General features: G+C 44.1%; 1 protein-coding gene across 12 annotated transcripts in view; it reads left to right on the plus strand.

The window, feature by feature from the left end:
- ANKRD6 (ankyrin repeat domain 6) overlaps window positions 1-24,420 on the plus strand; it is a 198,199-nt gene that overhangs the window by 116,152 nt on the left and 57,627 nt on the right. For 10 of the 12 annotated variants that reach the window (XM_032484585.1, XM_032484587.1, XM_032484586.1 and 7 more), the window contains exons 2-3: window positions 19,105-19,203; window positions 21,239-21,577. In XM_032484585.1, coding sequence (XP_032340476.1) covers window positions 21,284-21,577 — 294 coding nt within the window. In that variant the 5' untranslated portion in view covers window positions 19,105-19,203; window positions 21,239-21,283. The remainder of the gene's footprint in view (window positions 1-19,104; window positions 19,204-21,238; window positions 21,578-24,420) is intronic. The other 2 variants (XM_032484594.1, XM_032484591.1) reach the window with 1 other exon arrangement.

Genomic DNA, 24,420 nt, shown 5'->3' on the forward strand with positions numbered 1-24,420 from the left:
CTTAGTAGCTAATAAATGTGGTTATGATACCTTATCCACCAAGCACAGGTGAAGTTGTCATGCCCAGGACAAGTCATCAGAGGCAGTGGGGTGGGGAGCTGGAAATTGGTATAGGAACTACATGAAAAAAGTTTAAACTCGTATTTTAAGGGAAAGGCTCACTGAGAACTCTGATTTGCCATTTGCAGAATTTTCATATTTAGACCAATTATTTTTCAAGTTGTACTGACCCACACATTTTCAATTGGAACAGGTCATCTGGCAAAGGCACTGGGTATCCTGCAAAGTCCAACCTATGCCTGGAGTATATTGTCTGGCTGTTGGAGATGGTAACTCAGGGTCTCCCAGCAATTTGTCTCCTGACCCCTCACTTCTCTGCCATTGCTCTCACCAAGGTCACCCATTGTTTACGCATCTAGTAATTATGAATTGAGTTCCTGCTTTGCACCAGTGCATAAAACAGGGGAAAGTGTCCTGGCCTTATGGAGCTTGTGTTCTGTTGGGGAGACTGACTACAATTGGAGTCTTGCCTGCCCTCCCCTCCCTTGGCTCTACCTCCCAGTTTTCTTCTCCAAAGGCGCCTTCTCTTCCAGTCTCTAAAGCTGGCTCTCCTCAGCTAATAATTAAATTGACACAAGGCAGATTAACAACAGGAAAAGAAAAATTTAATTTGTATACATAGAGGTCTTGTAGAAACGGAACCCCCCCGCCCCAAAGTGACCAAAGCGGGCTGTTTATAGATGACTTTTAGACAAAGAAACAATTATTTGTGAAGATTTAACCAAATAAAGGGGCTTTGCTTGGGGTAGCAGACTCGTGAAGAAGTTTGCTTATATGGCTTCCTTAGCCTTGAATTCTCTAGCTCTGGTGATAAGGATGCTTTCTACCCTACTGGTTTATACAGAGGAAGCCTTCACGTGGGAGATTTATTTTCTGCTTTCAGAAGGGAAGGCAGGGGGCCATCAGAGTATTTTTTAAAAATATTTTTCCCATCAGCTATCTCTCAAGTAACTTTAATTCAAAATCATCAATATGCCATTGAACATGTTTTGGGCAGCCTGCCCTGGGCCCAGCATACTTACAGGTTGTTTGTGGCTCCTGTGGAGTTTTCATATAAGATCTCCCATCACTTGCAAGTGACTATGCTCCACTGAACATAAACTTTTAAAAAGAGAGATGCAGAGGGTTTGATGGCAGTAATGTAACTTTCCCAAGCATGACACTCGACGGTGTCTGCAGGAATGAAGAGCGGGCGGGGCTGGTAGGTATTTTCCCGCAGCCCCTCCCAGGAGAAGACTGGAGGTTGATAACTGACATGCGTTCACAGCTTGGAAACCAAGGATCTTTTTTGTTGTTGTTCTTTTGCTTTGGTTTTGATTCTGTGGGAGTGTTTCATGTTAGGACTTACTGGAATGGTGTGGGTCTGAACTTGTTTGCGAGCATGTAGGCTTGTAGTCCTTTGCTGAAAGCTGCCAGTCCGCAAGAGGTGGATGATGGGAGAAACAGATGCTTACCAGGGTCACCTGAGAGAGTGTGTTGTATATAGCATGCTTCTTGCAGAAGACTTCATTCACTTGTTTAAAAAGATATTTAAACATTCAGTATTTTGAACAGGTAATACATTCACATGATTTGAAAACAGAAGGTATGAAAGGTTGATCAGTCTTTCTCCTATACTGTCTCCCAGCCGCTCAATGTCTCCTTGTCTGAAGGCAACCCATGTTACCTGTTTCTTGCGTTTATCCCCCTGAGATATTTCATGCATATACGTGCAAATAGATATATCCCTCTGTGTATCCCCGTGAATTGTTTGCATACAAATTGTAGGATACTATACACATCCTCCTTTCCTTTGCTTTATTCAATGAATTGTAATTGGCTTAACCTACCCCCTACTGATGGACATTTAGATTATGTTAATCTTCTGCTCTTAGAAATTATTCTGCAGCAACTGGCCTGGTTTTATTGTGCAGGGTGCTTCTATCTGCAGGACAGATTTCTCTAAGTGGCACTGCTGGGGCAGGGCATACATGCCCTTGTAATTGTCACAGCTGGAACAGAATTGCCCTGTGTTGAGGTTGTGCCAGTGTGCCCTACCCCCAGAGGAGAGAGAGGGGTCCGTAAGGACTGACCTTTAAGCACCCCGTGACCAGTGCTGTACCGGCCTCTCCCTCCTCCCTCTTCTCCTGGCCCTTCTTCTGAGTTTATCCTGCTCTTCTTGCATTCTCTCTAGGAGCTCTCTGCAGTGGCTCTGTTTGGCCTTTGTTCTTCTCTCCTTCAGCGTGGGTTTATAGAATCTTCTCTTTTTCACCTGCTCTGGGTTGTGTCTCTTACCAGTCTCCTGGGAGTCAGGGAGAAAAGCAGGAGGTGGCTGATGGCGGGGCAGTGGCGGGAGTCTCCACACCTCTCCTCGTCCTCCTCACCCTCCACTTACAGCCAAAAACAGGGTCCCTCCCAAGGCAGCCTGGGACTTTGCATCTCACACCCCACACTCAGTCTGTTCTCACCTCCTGAGTGAGGGCTGACACAGCCCTCGATCTTGCGCTGGGCTCTGGATCCACAAACTCTAACAGTGAGGGCACTGACAGTGTACAGTTACATGTCAGGTTAAACAGAAAATCTGCTTTTTGTTCTGCAGTAGCTAGAATCATCACGCTGTGGGAAGAAAATCTCAACTGGGAAAACTCAGGCCTTCATAGTTTATCATCAGAAATCATCAGGGAAACTTGACATACGGTGATTCTGATGGTAAAACAAACATGTGTTCAGATTTTAACTAATCAATTAGTGAGGGAACCAGTAAGATGTTGCAACTGGTTCAAAAGAGAATGCAAAGAATTACAAATACGCTGGTCTCGGGAAAGTAGAAATAAACTTGCTTATTAGATATAAAACTGGCCAATATAACCGAATCTCTGCTAGACATAATTTACTGGCATCACCCTCAGTGTTCTAAGACTTACAGTTGTGAAATAGCTGAAAAACAGAGCAGATAACCTGGAATTTCATTGTGCATGAGACAGGATACCTCGCTCTCTCTCACCTATTTTATATTTTTATTTTGGTAAAAATTTTCTATTTTTAAAAATTATGGTAAAATGTACATAACACAGAATTTACTATTTTAACGGTATGCAAGTGTTCACTTCACTGGAATTAAGTCCATTCACATTTTTGTGCAACCATCAGCACCATCCATCTCCGGAACTCATCTTCCCAAATGGAAACTCCGTACCCATGAAACACTTACTCCCTGTTTCCCCTCGCCCTGGTCCCTGGCAACCACAGCTCCACTTTCTGTCTCTGACTTTGTCACCCATTTAAAAATCTCCAGTTTTTCCCTACCGAGAGTAGAGGAAGCGAATTGCATTCACCATCTCTGTGACCCTGGCCAAGCGATTAGCCTCCTCGAGCCTTGGTTTCCTGTCTGTAAAATCAGCCTAACACCTACCTCAGGGGTCTGCTGTGAGGGTTAAATGAGGTAATCCACGCAGAGGGCTCGTACAGTGCAATAAGGATGTAGAACAAGCTCAGTGGATGTAGTTATTGTTATCATAATTACTGTTTCCTCACTTGACTCCATGGTCCTGAGACACAGAAGCTCCCGTAGGTCAGCATTCTCAGTATTGACCTATTGACCACACGTGTGATCACCTGGAGAGGCTTCAAAAATACTGATGCCCAGGTCCCATGCCCAGAGTTTCTGATTTAATTGGTGAGGGGCGTGGCTGGGGCTTTCTCAGCGGCCCCTGGTGACTCTAGTGAGCAGCCAGGTGGGAGACTACTCACTGTTCCAGGGGTTCCTCTCCTGGGTCCCCGAGCCCTGCGTAAGCCATGGGGCGACCTCTCTGCCAAGCGCTGGGTGAGTCAGTGGCGCTCTTTGTGGAATACCACGGAAGAGTGATATTCTCAGTGCCATGATTCAAGCTAGAAACACGTTTACCTGCAGGAAATACTCATGGAGTGTGGGAAGGCAAAGCATGCTGTGAATTGTGTGGCTTGCCTGTGAGATGTGCGTGGAAAGTTAGTGGGTCAGTACTAGGAAGGTCTCAGTGTAAGTGTTAACTTATGATGTTGGGGGTGTTAATTAGGCAGACAGCCCAGTGACGAGGGCTTCAGCAAAGGTAGGGGCCCCCCCTCCCCAAAGATGCTCTTAGGAGGGAGGAGAGGGGACCTCTCAGTGGGAGAGGGCAATGTGAGAACTGGTGTAGTGAGTCAGACAGGAGTCCCTACCTGGGCCTGTGGGAAGATGTGCTGTAATGGAGGGGAGCTGGCTCAACACTTCAGGGATGGACCCTCAACCTTGACTCAGGCATGTCAGGAGAGGCTTTGGGGCTGCTGTTGGAACAGGGATCCCGGGGTCAGCCTGAGAATCTTAGCTGTTCTCTCACTGCCTTTGGGGAAGTCTTGGAAGAGGTGCCTTGCCCTGCAGGGCCTCTTCTGTTCCCTCTTGCTCATGTTTGCAGTAGTGTTCGGCAGGGGTGAACACCAGAACTCTTTCCCAAGCTCTGAGCAGGCCTGGTGGATGCGGTGGCCTGCGAGTTGACACAGCAAGTCGTGCACCGTTCCCCATCCCCGTGGACCATCTGAGCAGTTTGCACGCTGTTGCCTTAGCAGTCCGCACTTAAAATGGAAGCCTCAGACTGCGCAGCTGACTCTTTTATAAACTGGATTAATGTGCTGGTAACACCACCTAAAGCCATATATTTGTGGGTCCTAACCATGCTAGAGGAGAGATTACAATGTCACAGCACAGCCAGGGGCAGCATTTAAAAATCCTCCCTAAATACCTGTATCTTAACTGAACAAAATGCATGGGAGGATCACTGGTTTCCAGGCCAGTCGTTGGTCTGTTTTAAGACTTCAAAGTGCCATCGCCTAATCCACGTTCTGGGGTGCCGTACGGTGAGGAGGCCGGAGGGGGAAGGAGCTTTAGCAGCCACTGAGCTGCCTGCCTGGGCCTCTGCTCAGATGCCAGTGCAGATGGCCCGTTGGTGCTTTTCTCGCTCTTAAGCTGTAATGACTTAGGTTTCAGAAAATAAATGAAGCCAGGAACTTGCTTGGAGACGGAAAATTCTCTCTCAGCAGGCCTCTTGGTTTGTTTCCAATGAGAATTGGCTGTTACATGTTTAAGTTGTCATAAACCAAGGATATAAACCAAGATGGGTGAGGAGGTGGCAACTGTGCCTGGTCCTCTTTTAGCCTGTGTTTCCATCAAATAGAGCAACAGATAAAAAATTATACGCTATGAGCAACTGAAGTTTATTGCAAGTATGCAAGGCTGATTCAACATCGATCAGTGTAGTTCCCGTATCAATAGATGTCTTAGTCTGCTCAGGCTGGGTGGCTTAAACAATGAACATTTATTTTTCACAGTTCTAGAGATGAGGAAGTTCAAGACAAAGGTGCTGGTGGATTCAGTTCCTGATGAGGGCTGTCTTCCTTGCTTGCCTACAGCCACTGTCTCACTGGGTTCTCCCATGACAGAGAGAGGGAGCTCTGGTCTCTTCCTCTTCTTATAAGGACAATTTCCATCATGGGGTCCCTACCTGCACAACCTCATCAAGCCGTAATTACCTCCCAAAGGTCCTGCCTCCAAATACTATCACATTGGGGGTTAGGGCTTCAACATATGAATTGGGTTGGGGGGCACAAATATTTTAGTCCATAACAAGCCAAACAAGAAAAATTATGTGGTCATATCAACAGATGCAGGAAAAGCACTTGACAAAAATCCAAAACCCCTTTGAGCTAAAAACTCCCAACAAACTAGGAATTGAGGAGAGCTTTCTCAACACAACAAAGAGCATTTACAAAAATCCTGCAGCTAACATCGTACTTAATCGTGAAAGACTGAACAGTTTCTTTGTAGACAAAGAACAAGGAGGCCAGGATATCTGCTCTTACCATTCTTAGCTAATATAATGATGCACATTCTAGCCACTACAGTAAGGCAAGAAGAAGGAAGAAAAGTCATACATCTTAGAAGAGAAAAAATAACACTATCCCTATTGGCAGAAGACATGATTGTCTACATAGAAAAAATACCAAGGAATCTGTCCCCAAACTCCTAAAACTAATAAGAGAGTTGAACAAACCTGCAGGATACAAGGTCAACACATAAAAATCAGTTGCATTGCTATATTCTACTATCTGTGAACACGTGGAAATGGGAATTAAAAACAATACCCTCTATAGTCACGCCAAAAGAAATGAAATATTTATGTATTAATTTAATAAAACTTGTACAGGTTCTGAAGAATTATAAAATGCTGATGAAAGGAATGAAAGGAGACGTAAACACTTGGAGTTGCATATCATGTTCATGGATTAGAGAGCTCAACATAGGAAAGAAAACAGTTCTCCCTGAATTGACCTACAGGGTTCATGCAACTTCTATTGAAATCTCAGCATAGTGGGTTTTTTGTTTTGTTTTGTTTTGGCACATATAGAAGAGCTTATTCTAAAATTTATATGGAAAGGCACAGACCCTAGGATAGCTAACAGAATCTTGAAAAAGAGAGTAAAGTGGGAGGGATCCCTCTACCTGATACTAAGGCTGCTATATAGTTACAGTGATCAGAAGTGTGTGGTATTTGTGGAGAGATAAGCATGTAGAGCAGCAGAACAGATTGTAGAGAACCCAGAAATAGATCCACACAAATATGCCTAACTGGTTTTTTCCAAAGGTGCAAAACCAATTCAATAGAGGAACTTACAACAAATGCTATTGGAGCAGTTGGTCATGCATAGGTTATAAAAAGTGGACCTTGATGTAGACCTTACACAAAAATCAACCCAAAGTGGATCATGACTTTCAAGGCAAAATATAAAATTATAAAATTTTTAGGAAAAAAAGAGAAAATCTTCAGGATCTAGAGCTAGGCAGAATTCTTTTTTTTTTTTTTTTTTTTTTGGTTGGGGGAGGTAATCATATTTATTTATTCATTTTATTATTTTTTAAATGGAGGTACTGGGGATTGAACCCAGGACCTCATGTGTACTAGGCATACACTCTACCACTGATCTATACTCTTCCCCAGGCAGAATTCTTAGACTTGTTACCTAAAACATGATCCAGAAAAGGAAAAATTAATAAACTGAATCTCATCAAAATTGAAACTTTTTCTCTGTGAACAACTCTGCTAAGATGAAAAGATAACCAACGATCTGGGAGAATATATTTGCAAACCACATATTTGACAAAGGATTTGTAGCTAGAATGTATAAAGAGCTCTCAAAATTCAGCAGTAATAAACAGTCCTGCCTATTAGAAAGTAGACAGAAGACACAAAGAGACATCTCACCAAAGAGGATATACAGATGGCAAATAAGCTGGTGAAAAGATGTTGAACATCATTAGCCATTTGGCAAATGCACATTAAAACCACAACGAGGCGCTACACCTATTAGAATGGCTAAAATTTATAAAAAGTAACAAGGTGGGAGGGTGTGGCTCGAGTGGTGGACTGCATGCTTAGCATGCACAGGGTCATGGGTTCAATCCCCGGTACTCCCTCTAAACATAAATAAATAGATAAACCTAATTACCTCCCCCACCAAATAAAAATAAATAAAATCTTTAAAAAAATAAAATAAAAAAAGTAACAAGACCAAATGCTGACAAGGATGCGGAGAAACTGGATCTCTCACATATTGCTGGTGGGAGTATAAAATGATACAGCCACTCTGGAAAACAGTTTGACAGTTTCTTATAAAACTAAATATGCAACTATCATTTGACCTAGCAGTTGCACTCTCGGACACTTATCCAAGAGAAGTGAAAGCTTATGTTTCCACAAAAGCATACACACAAATGTTTATAGCACTTTTTTATAACAGCCCCCCAAACAGAAAAAGCCTGCAGCGAATGAATGGGTAAACAAATCATGGTACATTCATACCGTGGAACTCTACTCAGAAATAATAAAGAACAAACTAGTGATATATGCAAAGTTACACATTCTATTATGCCATTTATGACATTGAAAAAATTAAAGAAATGGAAAACAGGTTTGTGGTTACTCAGGAGTTAGGGATGGGGATGGAGGGCGGGGGAGGGGAGGGATCCTCAGTGATAGAACTGCCGTGTGTCTGAACTGGATCAGTGTCAGTATCCCGACTGTGATACTGCACTGTAGGTTTGCAAGATGTTACAGTTGGAGGAAAGTGGGTGAAGGATACATGGGAGGTCTCTGTATTTCTTAAAACTGCATGTAAATCTACAACTATCTCAAAATAAACAGTTTAATTTAAAACCATTACAAAGGGAAGGGAGGAACAACACAAGTCTACAATTAAAAGCTATTTGTGTCCTAAGGGCCACAGTTTACAACCTCAGCCTAAAGCCCACCAGCGAGTCCCAGGGTCTTGGAGTCTGGCCGGTGCAGCTCTGGAACATCTGCGTCCCTCTGCCCCAGGCGCAAAGTGACACTACTAGGCATGCATGCCTCCAGTTTTTCCATTGCTTGGCCCTGAGTTCTGGTGGTGCATTTCTGGCATTTTTATGCCCTGTGTATGTTGTACCCCAACCCTGACACTTTCATGCATTGGAGCAATATTCTTCCGGGCCCCTTCTGGGCTTGTCAAGAAGGAGCAGTGATTGTTTGTGGGAAGGTTGGTAGGATGTGTGAGTGGCACTGAGCTAGCAGGGGCAGTGACCTTGTCTATATCATCCTTGGATTCTCAGTACTTAGCCTGGCTCTCAGTAAATGCTTGTCAGGTAAATTACACCTACTACCTTGACTACAGAAAACAATTCTTAGATATCCATGTAATGGTCCCTTCAGAAGACAGACCTCTGCCAGAGAGAAAAAGGAGCTGCTTCTATAAAAGCAACCTCAGAATCTACAAAGCTTTAGACATGGAAGAAGATCTGAGTGGAGGAGAGGTCATCCCAGCCTCTGCTCTGTGCCTGGGCATCGGGCTCTCCCTGTGTGGTTCTCTCACTTTGCTGGACACAGCCTGACCCCAGGGTGACCACTTTCATCTCTAAGACAGAGGTGGATTTACCCTGAAGTTGATGGAGTTTAGGCTTCAGGGCCCTTGCTTGCACTGGCGCCTTTCAATGCCCCCAACTTGATTTTGTATTTGTAATTTTTAAATCTTTTTCTTAAGGAAAGACTCCAGAATTGTGTATATTTGAGGCCTCATGAAATTTGCATTTGCCCTGGTTAAGGTTCCTTTGTAGAAACAGCCCCAACTTTTACTTCTCTTAACACAACTAAGATAGTCTGAAACTTTTTCGAATTCTAGGTACTAAGGGAGGACAAACAGGAAAGAGACAAAGACAGTACAAGCATTAAAAAAAAAAAAAAAAAAAAAAGGCAATGCAGTGCCAATATATATTTCTTATTCTCTAGTAAATAGCTTATTCCCAGCACTCACAAGCTCTGGGAGACAGCTGGGCTCCTCACTTCCCAGCACCAGGACTACTTCCACATAGAGATGCCTTGTGATGATGCATCACATGAAAACTGCTGGGTCAAGAGCACGTGCCTTGAAATGAGACAATCTGGGTTCAAATATCATTATACTGCATAGCACCTGTGCACTTGGACAAGTTATTGCACCTCTTTGCCTCAGTTTCTATGTCTGTAAAATGGAGCAATAATAATAGCTACCTTACATTTACCAGTGTAGTCTAGGTTATGCTGCAGTAACTCAGCATCTCAAAAGCTTAAAAAAGTTTTTTTTTTAAGGTTTATCTCTTGCTCATGTTTTATGTCCATTGTGGGCCAGTGGGGTTGGGTGGGAGAGTAGGCTCTGCTCACCATGGCCGTTACTCAGGGCCGAGCTGATGGAGGCCTGCCATTTGGAATACTATCTGTTGGTTCCAGTGCTGCAGTGGAAGGGAATGTGGAGAACTGCCCGTTAGCTCTAAAATGCTTCTGACTTAAACTGATACATCACAGACTCATTTCATGGCTAGAGCAAGTCATGTGGTCACATCTAATTTTGGAGAGGTTGAGAAATATTCTTCCCTGATGAGCTTGGAAGAAAAGGATGTGAGGAACAGTCCCATGTTTGCCACATATATCTTAGGGTGGCTGGGAGGACAAAATGGTATAATAGATTACCTAGAAGATAATAAGGACTCAGTGTTAGTTGTTATCACTGGGAAACTCCAAGAATATGAAAACTTAAAGTAAATGGAGGGTCCCAGCAAAATATCAGTTATAAAAATTGGACCCACCCACAAGCAACAAAAAGAAAATTAGATAAATTGTACTTCATCAAAATTAAAAACTTTTGTGCATCAGAGGATACTATCAACAGAGTGAAGAGGCAACCCATGGAATGGGAGAAAATATTTGCAAATCACATATCTGATGAGGGATTAATATCCTGATTATATAAAGAACTCTAACAACTCAACAACAGCAAAACAACTCAAAAAAAAAAAAATGAGCAAAAGACTTGAAAAGATGTTTCTCCAAAGAAAGGATACAACTGGCCAATAAGCACATACAAAGATGCTCAACACCACTAGTTACTGGGGAAATGTAAATTAAAATCATAATGAGATACACACCCATTAGGTTGGCTATCATCAAACAAAACAAAACAAAAAAGAAAAAAGTGTTGGTGAGGTAGAAAAATTAGAACCCTAATGCATTGCTGGTGGGAACGTAAAATGGTACAACCACAATGGAAAACAGTATGGTGGTTCCTCATGTTAAACACTGAGTTATCATACAATTCAGCAATTCCACTTCTAGGTATGTACCCAAAAAAAGTGAGAGCAGGGATTTGAACAGGTATTTGTACATCTGTGTTCATAGTCAAAGGTAGAAGCAACCTACACGTCCATCAACAGATGACTGGATAAACAAAATGTAGTATAAACATAAAGTGGAATATTATTCATCCTTAAAAAGGAAGGGGATTCTGATACATGCTTCAACATGGACGACCCTTGAAAATATTATGCTAAGTGAAATAAGAGAGACAGAAGGGGACAAATATTGTATGATTCCACTTATTTAAGGCACTGGAATAGGCAAATTAATAGAGATGAAAAGTAGGATTAGAAGTTAGCAGGGGTGGGGGAAGGAGGGAGTTATTGTTTAATGGATACAGAGTTTCTCTTTGGGATAATTAAAAGTTCTGGAATTGAATAATGGTGACGGTTGCATAACATTGTGAATATACTTAATGCCACTGAATTATACACTAAAATGTGGTTTAAATGATAAATTTTATGTTATGTATATTTGACCATAATAAAAAAATTTTTTAATTCACTTAAGAAGCAGAAAACTTAAATTAAATTAGTCTAATTATCATAGAAAAGATTAGAAATGTGATTAGAAATATGGAAATAAGAGGGGACACTTCTTATCTCCCAGCCATAGTTCATCATGCACTTGGACTGCCATGGTTGGCTGTGTCAGTGTATCAACCCACTGAAAATACTGTCTAAGTGCTATGTGTGAGGAGCATGGAGACCACTAACTGATACCTTCTAACTTAGAGATAGATGTACTACAGGAACCAGTGGAATTCTTAACTGCCAGTCAAGGTGCCTGAAATACTTTGGTCCTTCTTGCTGGTGGACCGTTCTAGAAACAAGACCAACCCTGACAGTTTCTACATCACCTTGAAAGGAATTCTCTTTTTAATTAAGCCATTATATTTGAATAATGGATTCCTAACCATGTGCATTTCAAATCACCTCTCTAAATTATTTATGATTACTAGACCCTCCCCAAGGTAAGACTTAGAAAAGCATTATGAAGCTTTTTGGCATAGAAACTGACCTTTTTAAAAGGGAGCATGCTTATTTTATGGGACAATCCCAGTATCCCTGCCTGTGTGTGATTGGACCTTTGACCCTCGGTGCAGGAATTTACATCTGCCCCCATTACATTTTGTCTTGTTAAAATTAGCTGTTCTTCCAGCCTGAGGCTGTCTTGAATCCTGATTTTTGTCATCCTAGGACTTTACACCCTTGCTGCTTCTTGTCACCTACAGTCTGATTAAGATGCGATGTGTCACTCATCCAAGTAGACAGGCAGACAAAACACATTTCCAAAAAGGAAAGAAAGCTCTGAAGGCTTTTTAAACTATAATTTTTTAATGTAAAGTTTTATTTTCTCACCATTATCCATGGCACTTTTTCTTTGCCCATTTTTTTCCTGAACGTCTTTCTAACTTTGTTTTCATTGAATCATAAGCCTAAGATAAGGACTTTGAAGTTTTGGACCCAACTCTACACCATTCCAGGCAGCTGAAACTCCGGGAACACTGTTTATGTTAAGCGGACCCTGGGGACACCTAAGAAAGTTGGTGGGGAATTTTGTACAATTTAAAACCTAAATAAGGAGCCAAGTGGCTAGGATTCTAGTTATTATTTGTTCTGCCACATACAAGATTTGAGCTCTTAAAAAATCACTGAACCTCTGTTAGCCCTATCCTCATCCAATTAAATTCTCAAAGACCCTCTTCAATCCAAATATTATATTGTTTCTAAAAAATGTGCCACTCCTTACTTTATTAATATTACAACTTTCTTACTCCCTACTTCTCTTTCCTTTCTTATTTCCTTAATGCTACAGGTAATATAGACAGACTTTACTTGCCTCAAAAAAGACTGCACCCCTGACCTATTGTATTTCTCAGGATCTGAAGAAAGGAACTGTTGTCATTTTGAAATTATTTTGCTAATTTAGGCTGTATCTAAATTCTTCCTGTTAAACTATTTCCCACCGTGTGGGTCACATCTCTGCAACCACCCTCCTTGTAACAACCCCTAGTTTAGATGGTTAAATTGTTTTATTTCTTCGAGCTAATGAGTCTTAATTCCTTTAGCCGCCTTTTGTCCCATGTTTCTGTGTGACCTTGAGCAAAAACATATCACTGAACAAAGGCGGTGTTCCAGGAATGGCTAAGCACCAGCACCCTTCCTCCTCACTTCTCTGGTCCACTCAGTTAGACCAGGCAGCTGCCCTGCGGAGTGTCCAGGCTTGGCATTCAGGGGGCAGGCATTTACGGAACAAGTGTCCATGGGGCAGGCATCCCCGGGGCAGGTGCTCATGGGGCAGGTGTTATACGTGTGAAAGTCCTGCCTTTCAGTAAGGAGGATCCGAGATACTTAAACAAGAGAGAGGAGCTGTGGCCCAGCCTCTGGGGCCTGGCTGGAGTAATGAGTAACAAGGGTCATGGTCCAGGGCTCCCAGGCACCATGGAGTCTATATGAAGAGTCTTTCTAGGCTTGTTTCTGTGGCTTGTGGTCTTCAGATGACCCCTGGCCTCCCTCCCTGGGGCTTGACCCCTTCCTAGGGAGATCTCTCCAGTGTAAGCACCTCAATCTGCCTGGAGCATCCAGTGAGAAAGGTTAAGTACCAAATCTGAACACGTGGAGGAACAAAACACCTCCTTTTCCTTTCAAGGTGTATTTTAAGCTGGTTGCCTTTGATTGGGCTCCCTTGTCGTCCTCATTGGTGGAAGATCTTTATCTGAATAGGAATCTTCCTCCTGGAATGTTCCCTGACACAGCCCCGCCCCCTCCAGCTGGTAGTTAGCCTCTTCCAAATGAGTAGCAGGGACTTTTCATTCTGAGCGCCCTTTATGATCGCCTGTGACTGTGATTTATGGGTCACCTGCTGGAACAGGAGTCGCTCTGATGTTCCCATGCAGCAGTTCTGCTGGAAGTCGGGTTGCACGGTGCTGCCAGGACAAAGCAGCACCCAGACCAGAGCCCAGAGTTGTTGACAGTGAGGCCACTTTTTTGTGGTTGTTGCCTGGCAACGCTTAAGGCTCGTTGCTGTTCAGTTCCCTGCAAGTGAGCAGGCTCCCAGCCCCTGCCTCTCCCTGGTTTGATCAGGGAAGTGTGCTCCCTGTAAGGTCCTGCGCCCTTTCTTCCCGCTGGTCTCAGATGGCCCATCCTGCCCCAAGGCAGGTTGGAGGAACCCACACCTTTAAAGCACCTTTAAAGCATGTAAAGAGAGGTTTATAACCTCTGGCTGCATGTTAGAATCACCTGGAACTTAAAAAGACACCCATGCCAAGACCGCACCCTAGGCTGATGGAATCCAGCCTTTTAGGGATAAAATTTGAGATTTTAAAAATATTTTCAGGCGACTCTAATGTGAAACAGGGTTGAAAACCAGTGGTTTCTGTTAGTGGCTCTCCAAATGTGGTCTCCTACTAGCATCATCTGCTTCTCCTGGGAACTTGTCAGACATGCAAATTCCCAGCCTTCACCCCAGACCTACAAAATCAGAAACACTGGACTGGAGGTGGAGGGGGGCAGATATCTGTCTTTTAACAAGCCCTCTGCTGCCCAATAAAGTTTGAGGACCACTGGTTTAAGGCATAGTATTAATACACAAGCAAGCTGGTTTTATGTGACCTAGAAGTATAACTGGGCAAAAGCATCAATAGAAAAGATGCAGGGAAAAGACTGATAAAGATATAATCATTATATGGGGTGGTGGAGTCACAGATGATTTGCTTTTACTTTCCAAATTTTTAGTAATGTCATTATATTGCTTATATCCAAAAATTTAGTAAGTATCTTGCTTATATACTTTTTGAAGACTCAGGAAGTTCTGCGTTGAGGAGATGCAGTCTTTTAGTGTTCTGTATGACAGGACGGGATGAAAGCATCATGAGGAATGTAGCTAGAGGAATGACTCCTGCTTGGACAGGCCCAACACGGCAGTTTCCCCGGAGGGCCTGTAGCTGCTCCAGGGAGGGTTATGCTGGTCTGTCTTCATCTCATCCTGTAGTTCTCAGCCCCAGTCACTCATTACAGTCATCTGGGGAGGCTGTAGAACCCCTGCTGCTGCACCCCACAGAGCGCTGAGTCAGGAACTGGAGGGGGCTCTGTCATCCGGACAGGTGGACTGACAGACAAACAGACCAGCCTCCCAGGCAATTCAGGTGTACAGGGAGAATGGGCAACCTCTCTCCTCATGCCTGAGGTTCTAAGGAAACCGGATTATTTCCTAGCACCCTCAGAAGTCATCATCTGGGAGTCTTGGGAGCCTCCTGGGAGGGAGCACAGAGCCAGGGGAGACCCTCACCCCACAGCAAGCAGGCCACAGGGAGCCTGGTGGGTCAGAGCATGGGTGCCGCGGTCCACCGGCTCAGGGGTGAATCCAGGTTCAGATGGCCTGTTGCATGACATGGAACCAGTGACAGTCTCTCCGTGCCAGTTTCTTCATCTGTAAAATGAGCTTAATGATAGTGCCGACCTCATAGGGTTGTTGGGAGGATCGACTGAGCTAATACATAGATGAGCTAATAAAATTCTTGAGATAGTGTCTACCATATAGCAGGTATCCTATAAATGTTGGCTGCTGCTGTCTCTTGCTCTTGTCCTCATCATTACTGGTCTTGCTGGGCCCACCAGGGCCTGGATTGAGTTGGGTTGAACTGGTCTTTGAACTGGGATACAATCCAGACAAACCAATGTTCTAGAAAGTTCTTCCTCTTATCATTCATGGTACACAGTCTTTTATCCTGTTCCCATTTCTTCCACTGGCCAGTCCTAGGGGTGTGGAGATGAGAGCAGTTGTATCCTTGAGTCTGGGTCATTCAAAGTCCCCTCTAAGGATCAGTGTTTATTTGCCCCTCACACTTAGGGGGGTTCAGCCTTCCCCATTCATCAGGCATGGCCTTGGACTATCCCTGTGTTCAGGGTAGGAACAGCTACTCCCCTGAATGACTCTATGTTTGTTGCTTTTCACTACAGAGTGTTCAGGAAAACCGAGCACATTTGTCTTCCTTTCTTGCTTGCTCTCCTACTTTGGTGGGTGGTGTGTGTGTGTGTGCCTGTATATTTGTGTGTGTGTGTGTGTGTGTGTGTGTGTGTGTGTGTATGTGTGTAAGGGGTGGTGTTAGGAGAGCCCAGGGGACAGGATTGGACAGCTTCAGGGTCAGTGGGAAACTCGTTGCTACTGGCTTTGCTACTAGTTTTATTAGATGCCAGAAAAGAAGGCAGGCATGTGGGGGCGGTGCTGGCCTTCCTCAAAGAAGCCCTAGTGTCACTGTTGCGGCTGCGTAAATGCTCGTAAAGCCCCCAGGATGTCTACACCTCTTTTGAGAGGCTGAGACATCCCAGAACTTGAAGTTTGCAATCACCCAGACTCTCCACTTCACTGGTTGAGCACCGAACTGTGGAATTTGTTGGTGGCCCCGGCCTGCCCTGTGACTGAGGGACACAGGCCTCTTTGGCATGGCCCTATACTGCCCAAGAACCAACTTGCTTCATCATTCATGGAAGACACAGTCCTGCCCTCAGGGAGATGGCGGGCGGCGCCCAGGGTGACACTCAGAACAGACTGTGGTGGTTTCCTGAGGGGGAGCCAAAGTGCTGTAGGAGTGGAGAACACAAGCCCGGGACATTTCTTCTTGGAGAACTGGGAAAGGCGTGGTTTGGAGAAGGGTGTTCCCAGTAAAGAAGGCCCTTCCAGAGAGACATGGAGGTTTAGAACCTTGGATTGTATTTCAAAAATGGAAGTGAATGAGCAGATCAGAACTGGATGGTAGGAACCTCGACCCTCCAGCTAGGGCTCATCTTGCTGTCCAGGTGATCTGAGAGCCAACTCTTTGCCCAGGTCTGTGCCATTGAAAATATCTCACTGATCTTTAAGGTAAAGGTGTACAGGTGTCAAGGAGGGGGACAGTTGGGGTGTCTTCAGGGGTGAGGACTGAGGACAGTTGGAGGGAAGGGAAACCCGTGGTAGGTGGTGCGTGTTCCCTCATTTATCCTACTTCAAGCCTAGGGGGCGGACGGTGAAGGCTATTCCTGTTTGACAGAGAAGATGGGCTGAAGAGCGTGTCCTGCACCAATCACACAGGTGTTCTTAGTCAGCGCTGAGGTTTGAACTAGGCTTGTCGGGCCCCAGGGCCTCTGGCCTCTCCTTTCTCCAGAGGGGCCTCTGCTGACTTGGAGTAGGAAGGGCCATCTTGTTAGTGATACAGCATTTCTAAAGAGCTTTTCTGGATGTGACCTGGTTTGAACCGCATCAGTGTTTCCTTCTCCTGCCTTTGGTTATTTGTGTTCACTTGGGGAAACCCTTTTGCCTCCTCGGGCCTCAGCTTCCATGCAGTAACATCTGGTTGCCGACGAGGCTGTTCCTCGGGGCTGCCCTGACCTGACCTGTTACTCTGCGGCCTGTGGCCTCCTTTCCAGCCTCTCTGGGGGCAGCTCCTCCCCGCCGTGGTCTGCACTTCCCAGTTCCTCAGAAGCACTTGTGTCCCCCGCTCCTGTCAGCCTTCCTCACAGTGCACACATCTTTGTTTCAGAATGCCCTAGAAGCTTTGTGAAGGCCACTGATTCAGCGTCCTTGACAAGGACACATGATGGCAGATGGAGCCTGGGGCCAGGCCCATTGAGTGGAACCAGGTTGTTTTGTTCCATCTAATCAGCTGTGGACATTTTGTCTGAGGAATAAAGGTTACTCAGCCGTGCGGAACATCATCGCCAGCCAGGGAAGGTCACGCCTTCATCTCATCCCAGACATGGCTGTTTTATGAAGGCTTTTTATAGCCCACTTTCTTGGGAGAAACTTTTCTTAATTAAGAATTCTAATTTTAAAGTGAGCTCTGACCTCTTTCTTTCCATAATCATTCTAATGCTTTTTGATTGCATTTCGTGGGTTGAAATTAAGATCCTTTATTGTCTGCTATCTCTGGTTTCCTCCAAGGCTGGTTACCCATGGCCAGCCAGCACTTTATGGAGATCATAAACGGGTTTATCCAGCTAGAATATTAGTAAAGTCTTTGGGAAGTTTTATCAAGATGCTAAAAAGGCCCAAGGCCATGTGAGACTCTGATTCCTCCAGGATTTTTTTGGCAGAGGTAGGGGCCGTGGTTAAATGCTGTTTGGAGCAGAGGTGGAAACAATTCTTCATGGTGAACTTGAAGGAGAAAGCAAAGGGAACATAATGTCTCCTCCGGAATTTGGAGAATTTGGAGTTTGGCAAGGTCGGTTCTCCAGATAGTGTTGACTTACACTGAGGAGGGTTATTCTGGGTGTCCCCCGCCGTGTCATAGCTCAGGAGCCTGCTTGCAGGGAACAGTCGTCTCTATGACTCAGGGACAGGGCTGAGAAGCCTACTCAGGTGCACACACATGTGTCCTGCAAACCACTGAGAGCAGTCTGAAACCCATCAGTGGGAGAGTGAGTGAATAATGAACTGGCACTACTTGTGACAATATTTTTTATTTTTATTTATTATTATTATTATTATTTTCAATGAAGGTACTGGAGACTGACCCTTGGACCTTGTGCATGCTAAGCACATGCTCTACTGCTGAACTATACCCACCACTCTGACAATTTTTTTAAAAACTCAAAAATATAATGTTGAACCAAGAAATTGCTAAATGGTATTGTACAGTTTAACACAATTTACATAAGATTTGAAGACAATCAAAACAATATTTATCTATTGTGTATGGCTGCAAACATGTAGTAAAATGAAATGAAAGGCAAAGGAGTAACAAACACCAAATATGAGTGGTTACCTCGGGGACAAGGGGAGATGAGATCTGGAAGGGGTTCACAAGGAGCGGCGGCTATGGTTTTTCTAATTTTTTCTTAAAGTCGTTGGTGGGTATGTACATTTAAAAATAGTATTCATATTTTTAAATGGCTGAAATATTTTGTAATTTTAAAATTTGTTTTTAAAACAGGGAGGATCTGTTCTGATGGCTTGCACAGCATTTTCAGTTTTGAGGACTTACTAACCAGACTTTTCTGGGACTGATTAGCTTAACCCTTTGCTGCTGTCCCATCTCTTACCCTGTCAGATTCACTGTGACCGCTTAACCATCCCTGAGTATCCAACCAGTGGGGAAGTAAGAGAAGACATGAAACCCCTCACTTTCCTAGTTGGGTGAGTGGGGAGTAGAAATGATGAACTGAAGGAAGTCTTCACATTTTGAGCATATTTTGTTCATCAATCACAATGCCAATAGCGAAGGTTAACTGAGACAAACTTGAATTCTGGGTAAATCCATAAGTATCTCCTGCCAAACTGAAGGAGGCAGGGAGTGCCACTGTGCAAACCTTGCTCTAGGCCCCCACCCCCAGGGGAGTGGTTGTGATGTCTGGTTCTGAAATCAGTGTTTGCTCTGCATTAACAGCATGGCCGGACCCCCCTGCATCTTGCTGCCAACAAGGGCCATCTTTCTGTGGTCCAGATCTTGCTGAAGGCTGGCTGTGACCTCGATGTCCAGGATGATGTGAGTAGAAGCCATCACTCTATCAGGGGATGTTTATCAAGGGGGCTTGTCTGCCTGGAATCCCACAGTGTGTAACCAGCTATGGGGGGTGGGGACAGTAGCGGATGCTCGCTAGCACTTGGTAGCTGCATCTTGGTAGGAAGAACTTCCTCTTGAAGACCTGCTCTGGGACCCATCCTTAGTAGCAAGTTTGAGTTTGGGAGTGGAGGGTGGTTTTCCCTTCTAGGTTCCCATCTAGTACTATTATTTCCTATCTAGTATTATTTAAGTACAGAGCCTTGAAGGGCATTTTGTCTGTGTCCTGTCTCAGTATAAAGGAGCACACCAAACACACACACACACACACACACACACACACACTCACAAGTGAGTGTGGGCAAGGCCTGCTAGAAATGTGTTGTTGACCAAACTTGCCCCTGGAGAAAAGGTGGGGCTTAAAAACTAAATTTTTTTTCTTTTCTTGCCTTGATTTTTCTTACTCAGTATACATTTAGTTAAAAAGAATCAACTTAAAGGAAAAAAACAGGACACTGATCTCATGGAATTGGAGAAAAAGGTAGCCTCCAGAAAGAGTTCACTCTAGTGCTACCACCATGATTGAGACTCAGTCTCTGAGTCTCTTTAGTCAGATTATCTAGAAAGAGATTCCAGTTGGCTCCTTTGGGGTAAATTCCTGAGTAAATCAGCAGTGGCTGGCATGGAGTCATGTAGTACCTGGGGTTGCCCTGTTGGGTCTTCAGGGAGGTGAAATTCAGAAAAGGTTATGTATATTGTCCTCCAGTGAGCTACTAGCAGAAGGTCCTGATGATAATGCAAGAACTTTTGTGAGGAACACAGAATCTTTGGAGAGTTTGCAGTTACAACCCTTTCCAGGTTCACCTTTGATAACTGTGGTTATAGAATGTTATCAAATTTCAAACCCTCAGGTGTGCTAGGTGTGGGTCACCAGAGCTTCTGGTTTTCTTTGGGTCTCTGTGTAATGTCCTAAACCTTGGCAAACACACGAGAATAACAGCATGCTCAAAGAAATAACTGAATATGTCATTGTTTTATACATGGGCAGCAGGCTGTCCGGTGTCATTCATAAATTTCTGGTTATATTTGGAAACTGTTGAGTCAGCAAGGGTGTTATTTTTCAAAAGATGCTGATTTAGCTTTAAGCTGTTGATGTTTACCTTGGGTCTCGATACTTTTTTCCTTCTTTGCACTATAGTCATCATAACATACCTGATTATATCTTATCCTTACGTGACAAGAGCAAAAATACAGGGAGAGAGAAGAGATTCTGACCACAGGAAAGGCAGAGCATTGAGTTGTTGGTGCAGATATGTTGGGATGTATCTGGTCTTCTCTGCATAATTAAAGCCCTTGTTTGCCACGGTGGCAAGGCTGCAATACCAGGCATGCTAACCCATCCCGACTCAACACTACTGCCTCAGGTCTTGAGCTCTGAGTACCACTGTGTTCTTCTGCAGCAAAACTCAGGCTGACTTTCTAGAACTGCTGCTGTTTGTTTCAGGCAAGATAGGAAGTAAAAGAATCAAGAATTTTCACAATGTCACCAAAGGGGGACATGTCTGCAAGAGGAAAGCCAGCTCTCTTTTAGACAGGAACTGTCTCTTTCATTTATTGGAATTATTTCTTTTTTTGCATCTTTCCCTTACTGTAGACAATGTGTACATTGCTTCTCCTAGACAACTTAGAACAAAACAAAACAAAAACACAACAGCAACAAGGCAGTGTGAAAACAGTTGGGAATGGAGAAGACTGACTTGACCTTTACTAGTTCTGAAGGAATGCTTTGGCCAGAATATGGTTCATGTCTGTCCTCTATATGTTTACTATGCTTGTTGATCAGCCTTGAAACTCATGCAGGAATTCAAGGAGGAAAACTCTTTATGGGTATTCTTTTAAAAAGCTGGGAGATTAAGTATTTATTTCAGAATTATTTCAGAAGTTACCTGTCTTGGATGATGGGTATAAATAGAGAACGTTAATGTTATGAAGAATTTACTCCTAACTTCATGTTCTACAGATACTGTTCTTTATATCATGGTAAAGACTGAAAATTAGTTGAAGAATGACCTCCAGTGCCCTGGAGTGGGATTATTATGAATTTGAACCTGTGGAAACCAGTTCTTTAGAATATGCAACTCCAGGAGCAAGTTCTCTCTTGCTTCCTGCCAACCCTGTCAACGCTCATTGGAGCTCTCACGCCATCTCTGATTGGTCCATGAGCAATCACACAGCCCCCACCTCAGAAATAGTCCAGGACCCTGTGGCCACGGTAAAAGGCATGAAGGAAGAAAAAACTAAGAAAAACCAGAGAAGAAAGGCTAGGAAGAACCCTAGAAGATCAGAGAGAGAAAAAGAGGTCAGCAATTGCTTTGAGCACCTACCCTGTCTCGAGCTTCCTTGCCACGTGTCTGCCTGTGCCACCTGGGAGGGATTCCTCCAGAAGAGGGGCATGCTCCACCTTTGCATGACTGGGTTCCTTCTGTGAGCTTGGCTTTGGAATCTGCCCACACTGTGCTCACTCTTTTTCACCATGTGGGAGAGAACTTAAAAGCATTTCAGAACAAAGATTTAGACCTCAAATATTGCAAACCTCTTAAATCCCAAAGTAAGAGGTGGGGTGGGTATAGCTCAGTGGCAGAGTGCATGCTTAGCATGCATGAGGTCTTTGGGTTCAATCCCCAGTATCTCTGTTAAAAATAAATAAATAAATAAACAAACCTTATTACCTCCCCACAAAGAAAAAAGTTAAAACAAAATTAAAAACAAAATCCCAAAATAAGAAACACTGATGTCAGAAAAATCGAGAGGTGGCAGTTCATGTACTTTGCAAACAGGTCAGTTCACAGTCACAAACTGCTGAAGTGCTAAGCTGCTGATTCTGCAAGTTTCCTGGCAGAAGCTTCTTCAACAAATACTTCTCAGGTGCCCGTACTGGCCAAGGCACTGTGCTAAAAGCACTTAAGCTTGATGATGCCGTAAAGAGGCAGCCCCATCCCACAGAGGCACTTTTTTTTTTTTTTTAACAAGCATGTAATTTTGTTTTGTTCTGGTTTTTTTTCTGGGGGGTAGGTAATTATGTTTACTTGTTTGTTTTATTTTTAGCAGGGGTAGGGGGATTGAACCTAGGACCTTGTGTACGCTAAGCATGCGCTCTACTAGCTGAGCTATAGCCTCACCCTGCACCTGATTTTTTTTTTTAGGCCTGTCTTAAGGTTGATGGACTTCACAGGCTGCAAACAGCTTGGGCTGAGCGCAAAAAGCCTTCACAATTTGAATTCTGGCCCAGCTGTGCTACCCCGAATTAGCTGATTTTCTGAGGCTAGGCCCTGAACCGCACTGGGCCTTAGTTTTTTCAGTCAGTTAAATGAAGAGAATTAGATGCCATGGCACTTGGAGCTCAGGAGAGGGTCAGTAAATATTCACTAAGTAAATGAGTCAGTGCTGCTAAGAGTGCTGCACTCGTCCCACCTTCACCCCCTCCCAAGTGTCAGAACTTCATGGCTGATATTTAGATTGTATAGAAATAAAGATGTCAGAGTTGTTGCTTTCGCCTCTTAATAAGTATATATTAAGGACACATTTTGTTCTTTTCTGTGTCATATTTCAAAGAGGAAATACTTCAAGTCAGTTTTCATTTTATAGGAGGAAGAGTTGATCCACAGGTAACTGACCCCATTTCAGTCGAGGGTCTCAGGTATTCTGCTGTGTTGTGTTCGGGGGAAGAGTAGCCCTGAGGCCAAGAGCACGAGGTGGCCCTTGACGTATGTATTTCATGTCTCTCAGCCTCTAATGCTCCCCTTGGTAGCTTTAGGGTGGCTGGTTTTACACACCAGAGAAAGTGCCCAGGCTTCCAGAACCACCCCACGTGGTGTGAGCAAAGCTAATGGTCCCGCTCAAGGACCACTTAGGGTGGGGAAAGGCTGGCTTTGCCCTTCACTTCAGCCGTGTTTATCAGACAGACAGGGCAAGGACCCAGGCTTGTAAGTGGGATCTGTGACTGAGGGGCTTGAAGACGAAGGGGAAGCTGTGCCTGGAGACAGGCAGTGCTGCAAAGGGTCTCTGCAAGGAGAGGGGTCACACAGAAGTCACCTGTGCCCAGGGGCTGAAGACCCTTGTGTTCCCACCGCAGCCTCACACCAGTCATCAGATCTCCTTGTCTTGATCATCCATCTGGAAATTTACTTTTAAAGGCTGACCTAGAAGTTAGATTTAGCTTCTTGCATTGAGCCAGAGTTTCACAAAGGAAAATTATCTCTAGAGAAGCAAATACAGGAGATTCATGCTAAGAGCAAGTAATAAATAACAATGACGTTCTGGCTCCAAACTCCTGATTTAGTGGCAGCTCGGGAAACACAATAAAACATTTGACCCAAAGCCAGGCTTAGGTTAGGCTGCGGGATGACTTACCGGCAAGAGTGGCGGACACGACCCACTCTTCATGCACAGCACAGACAGAATGGTTAAGTTTCATTACGTAAATAAGTCGTTCTGATTGGTCCAAGGAGTGCTAATTAGAGTGCCGCAGTTGGTGCAAATCTTAAAAGGCCTCTAGCAGTTAGATATCTGACCAAGTCGGTATTTACCCTGAAGGAGCGGGCTGCAAGCCTCACCTCTGTGGCTGAGAACAGGGCACCATCAGGTCAGAAACAATCAATTGCAGTTGAAGTCCATTCTGGGAAACCTATAACCATTCCGGTAGGGAAACGGGCTTGGAAAATCTTATAGAAGTTTTTAAAAGTTAAGGCTGGGCAATTTTTCATGATTGCTTGTTTGGGCCTTAAGTCCACCTTATCTGGAAACACCTCCTAAGATGTTTGAAGTGGATGTGTAACAGCTTCACACGCCTTGTGCAACCACTGACCCAGTGGCCATGTTCTTCTTTTGACTGCATGGCACACAGAAAGTGTCCTTTTTGAGTAAGGGGTCTTGGAAAGGTGGATGAAAAGAAAACCAAGTCAAAACCTAATTTATAATGGGATAATAGCTTAGGATGCCAAAGGGTGGGTTTGTGATAGAATGCAGTGGACAGTGGATGGAATCATGGTACTGGGGCTGGAGGTCCTGACCCATCACTGCAGAAATCCCTTAAATTCTACAAATAAACAGTGAGAAACGATTCTGAGACATAAACAGTCCAGTTACTGGTATATTGGTACAGCTTAGACTTTTAATAAATAGAAGTTTTTCCTGATGCTAAAA

The sequence above is a fragment of the Camelus ferus genome, chromosome 8 (assembly GCF_009834535.1).
Source record: "Camelus ferus isolate YT-003-E chromosome 8, BCGSAC_Cfer_1.0, whole genome shotgun sequence".
Lineage (NCBI taxonomy): Eukaryota > Metazoa > Chordata > Mammalia > Artiodactyla > Camelidae > Camelus > Camelus ferus.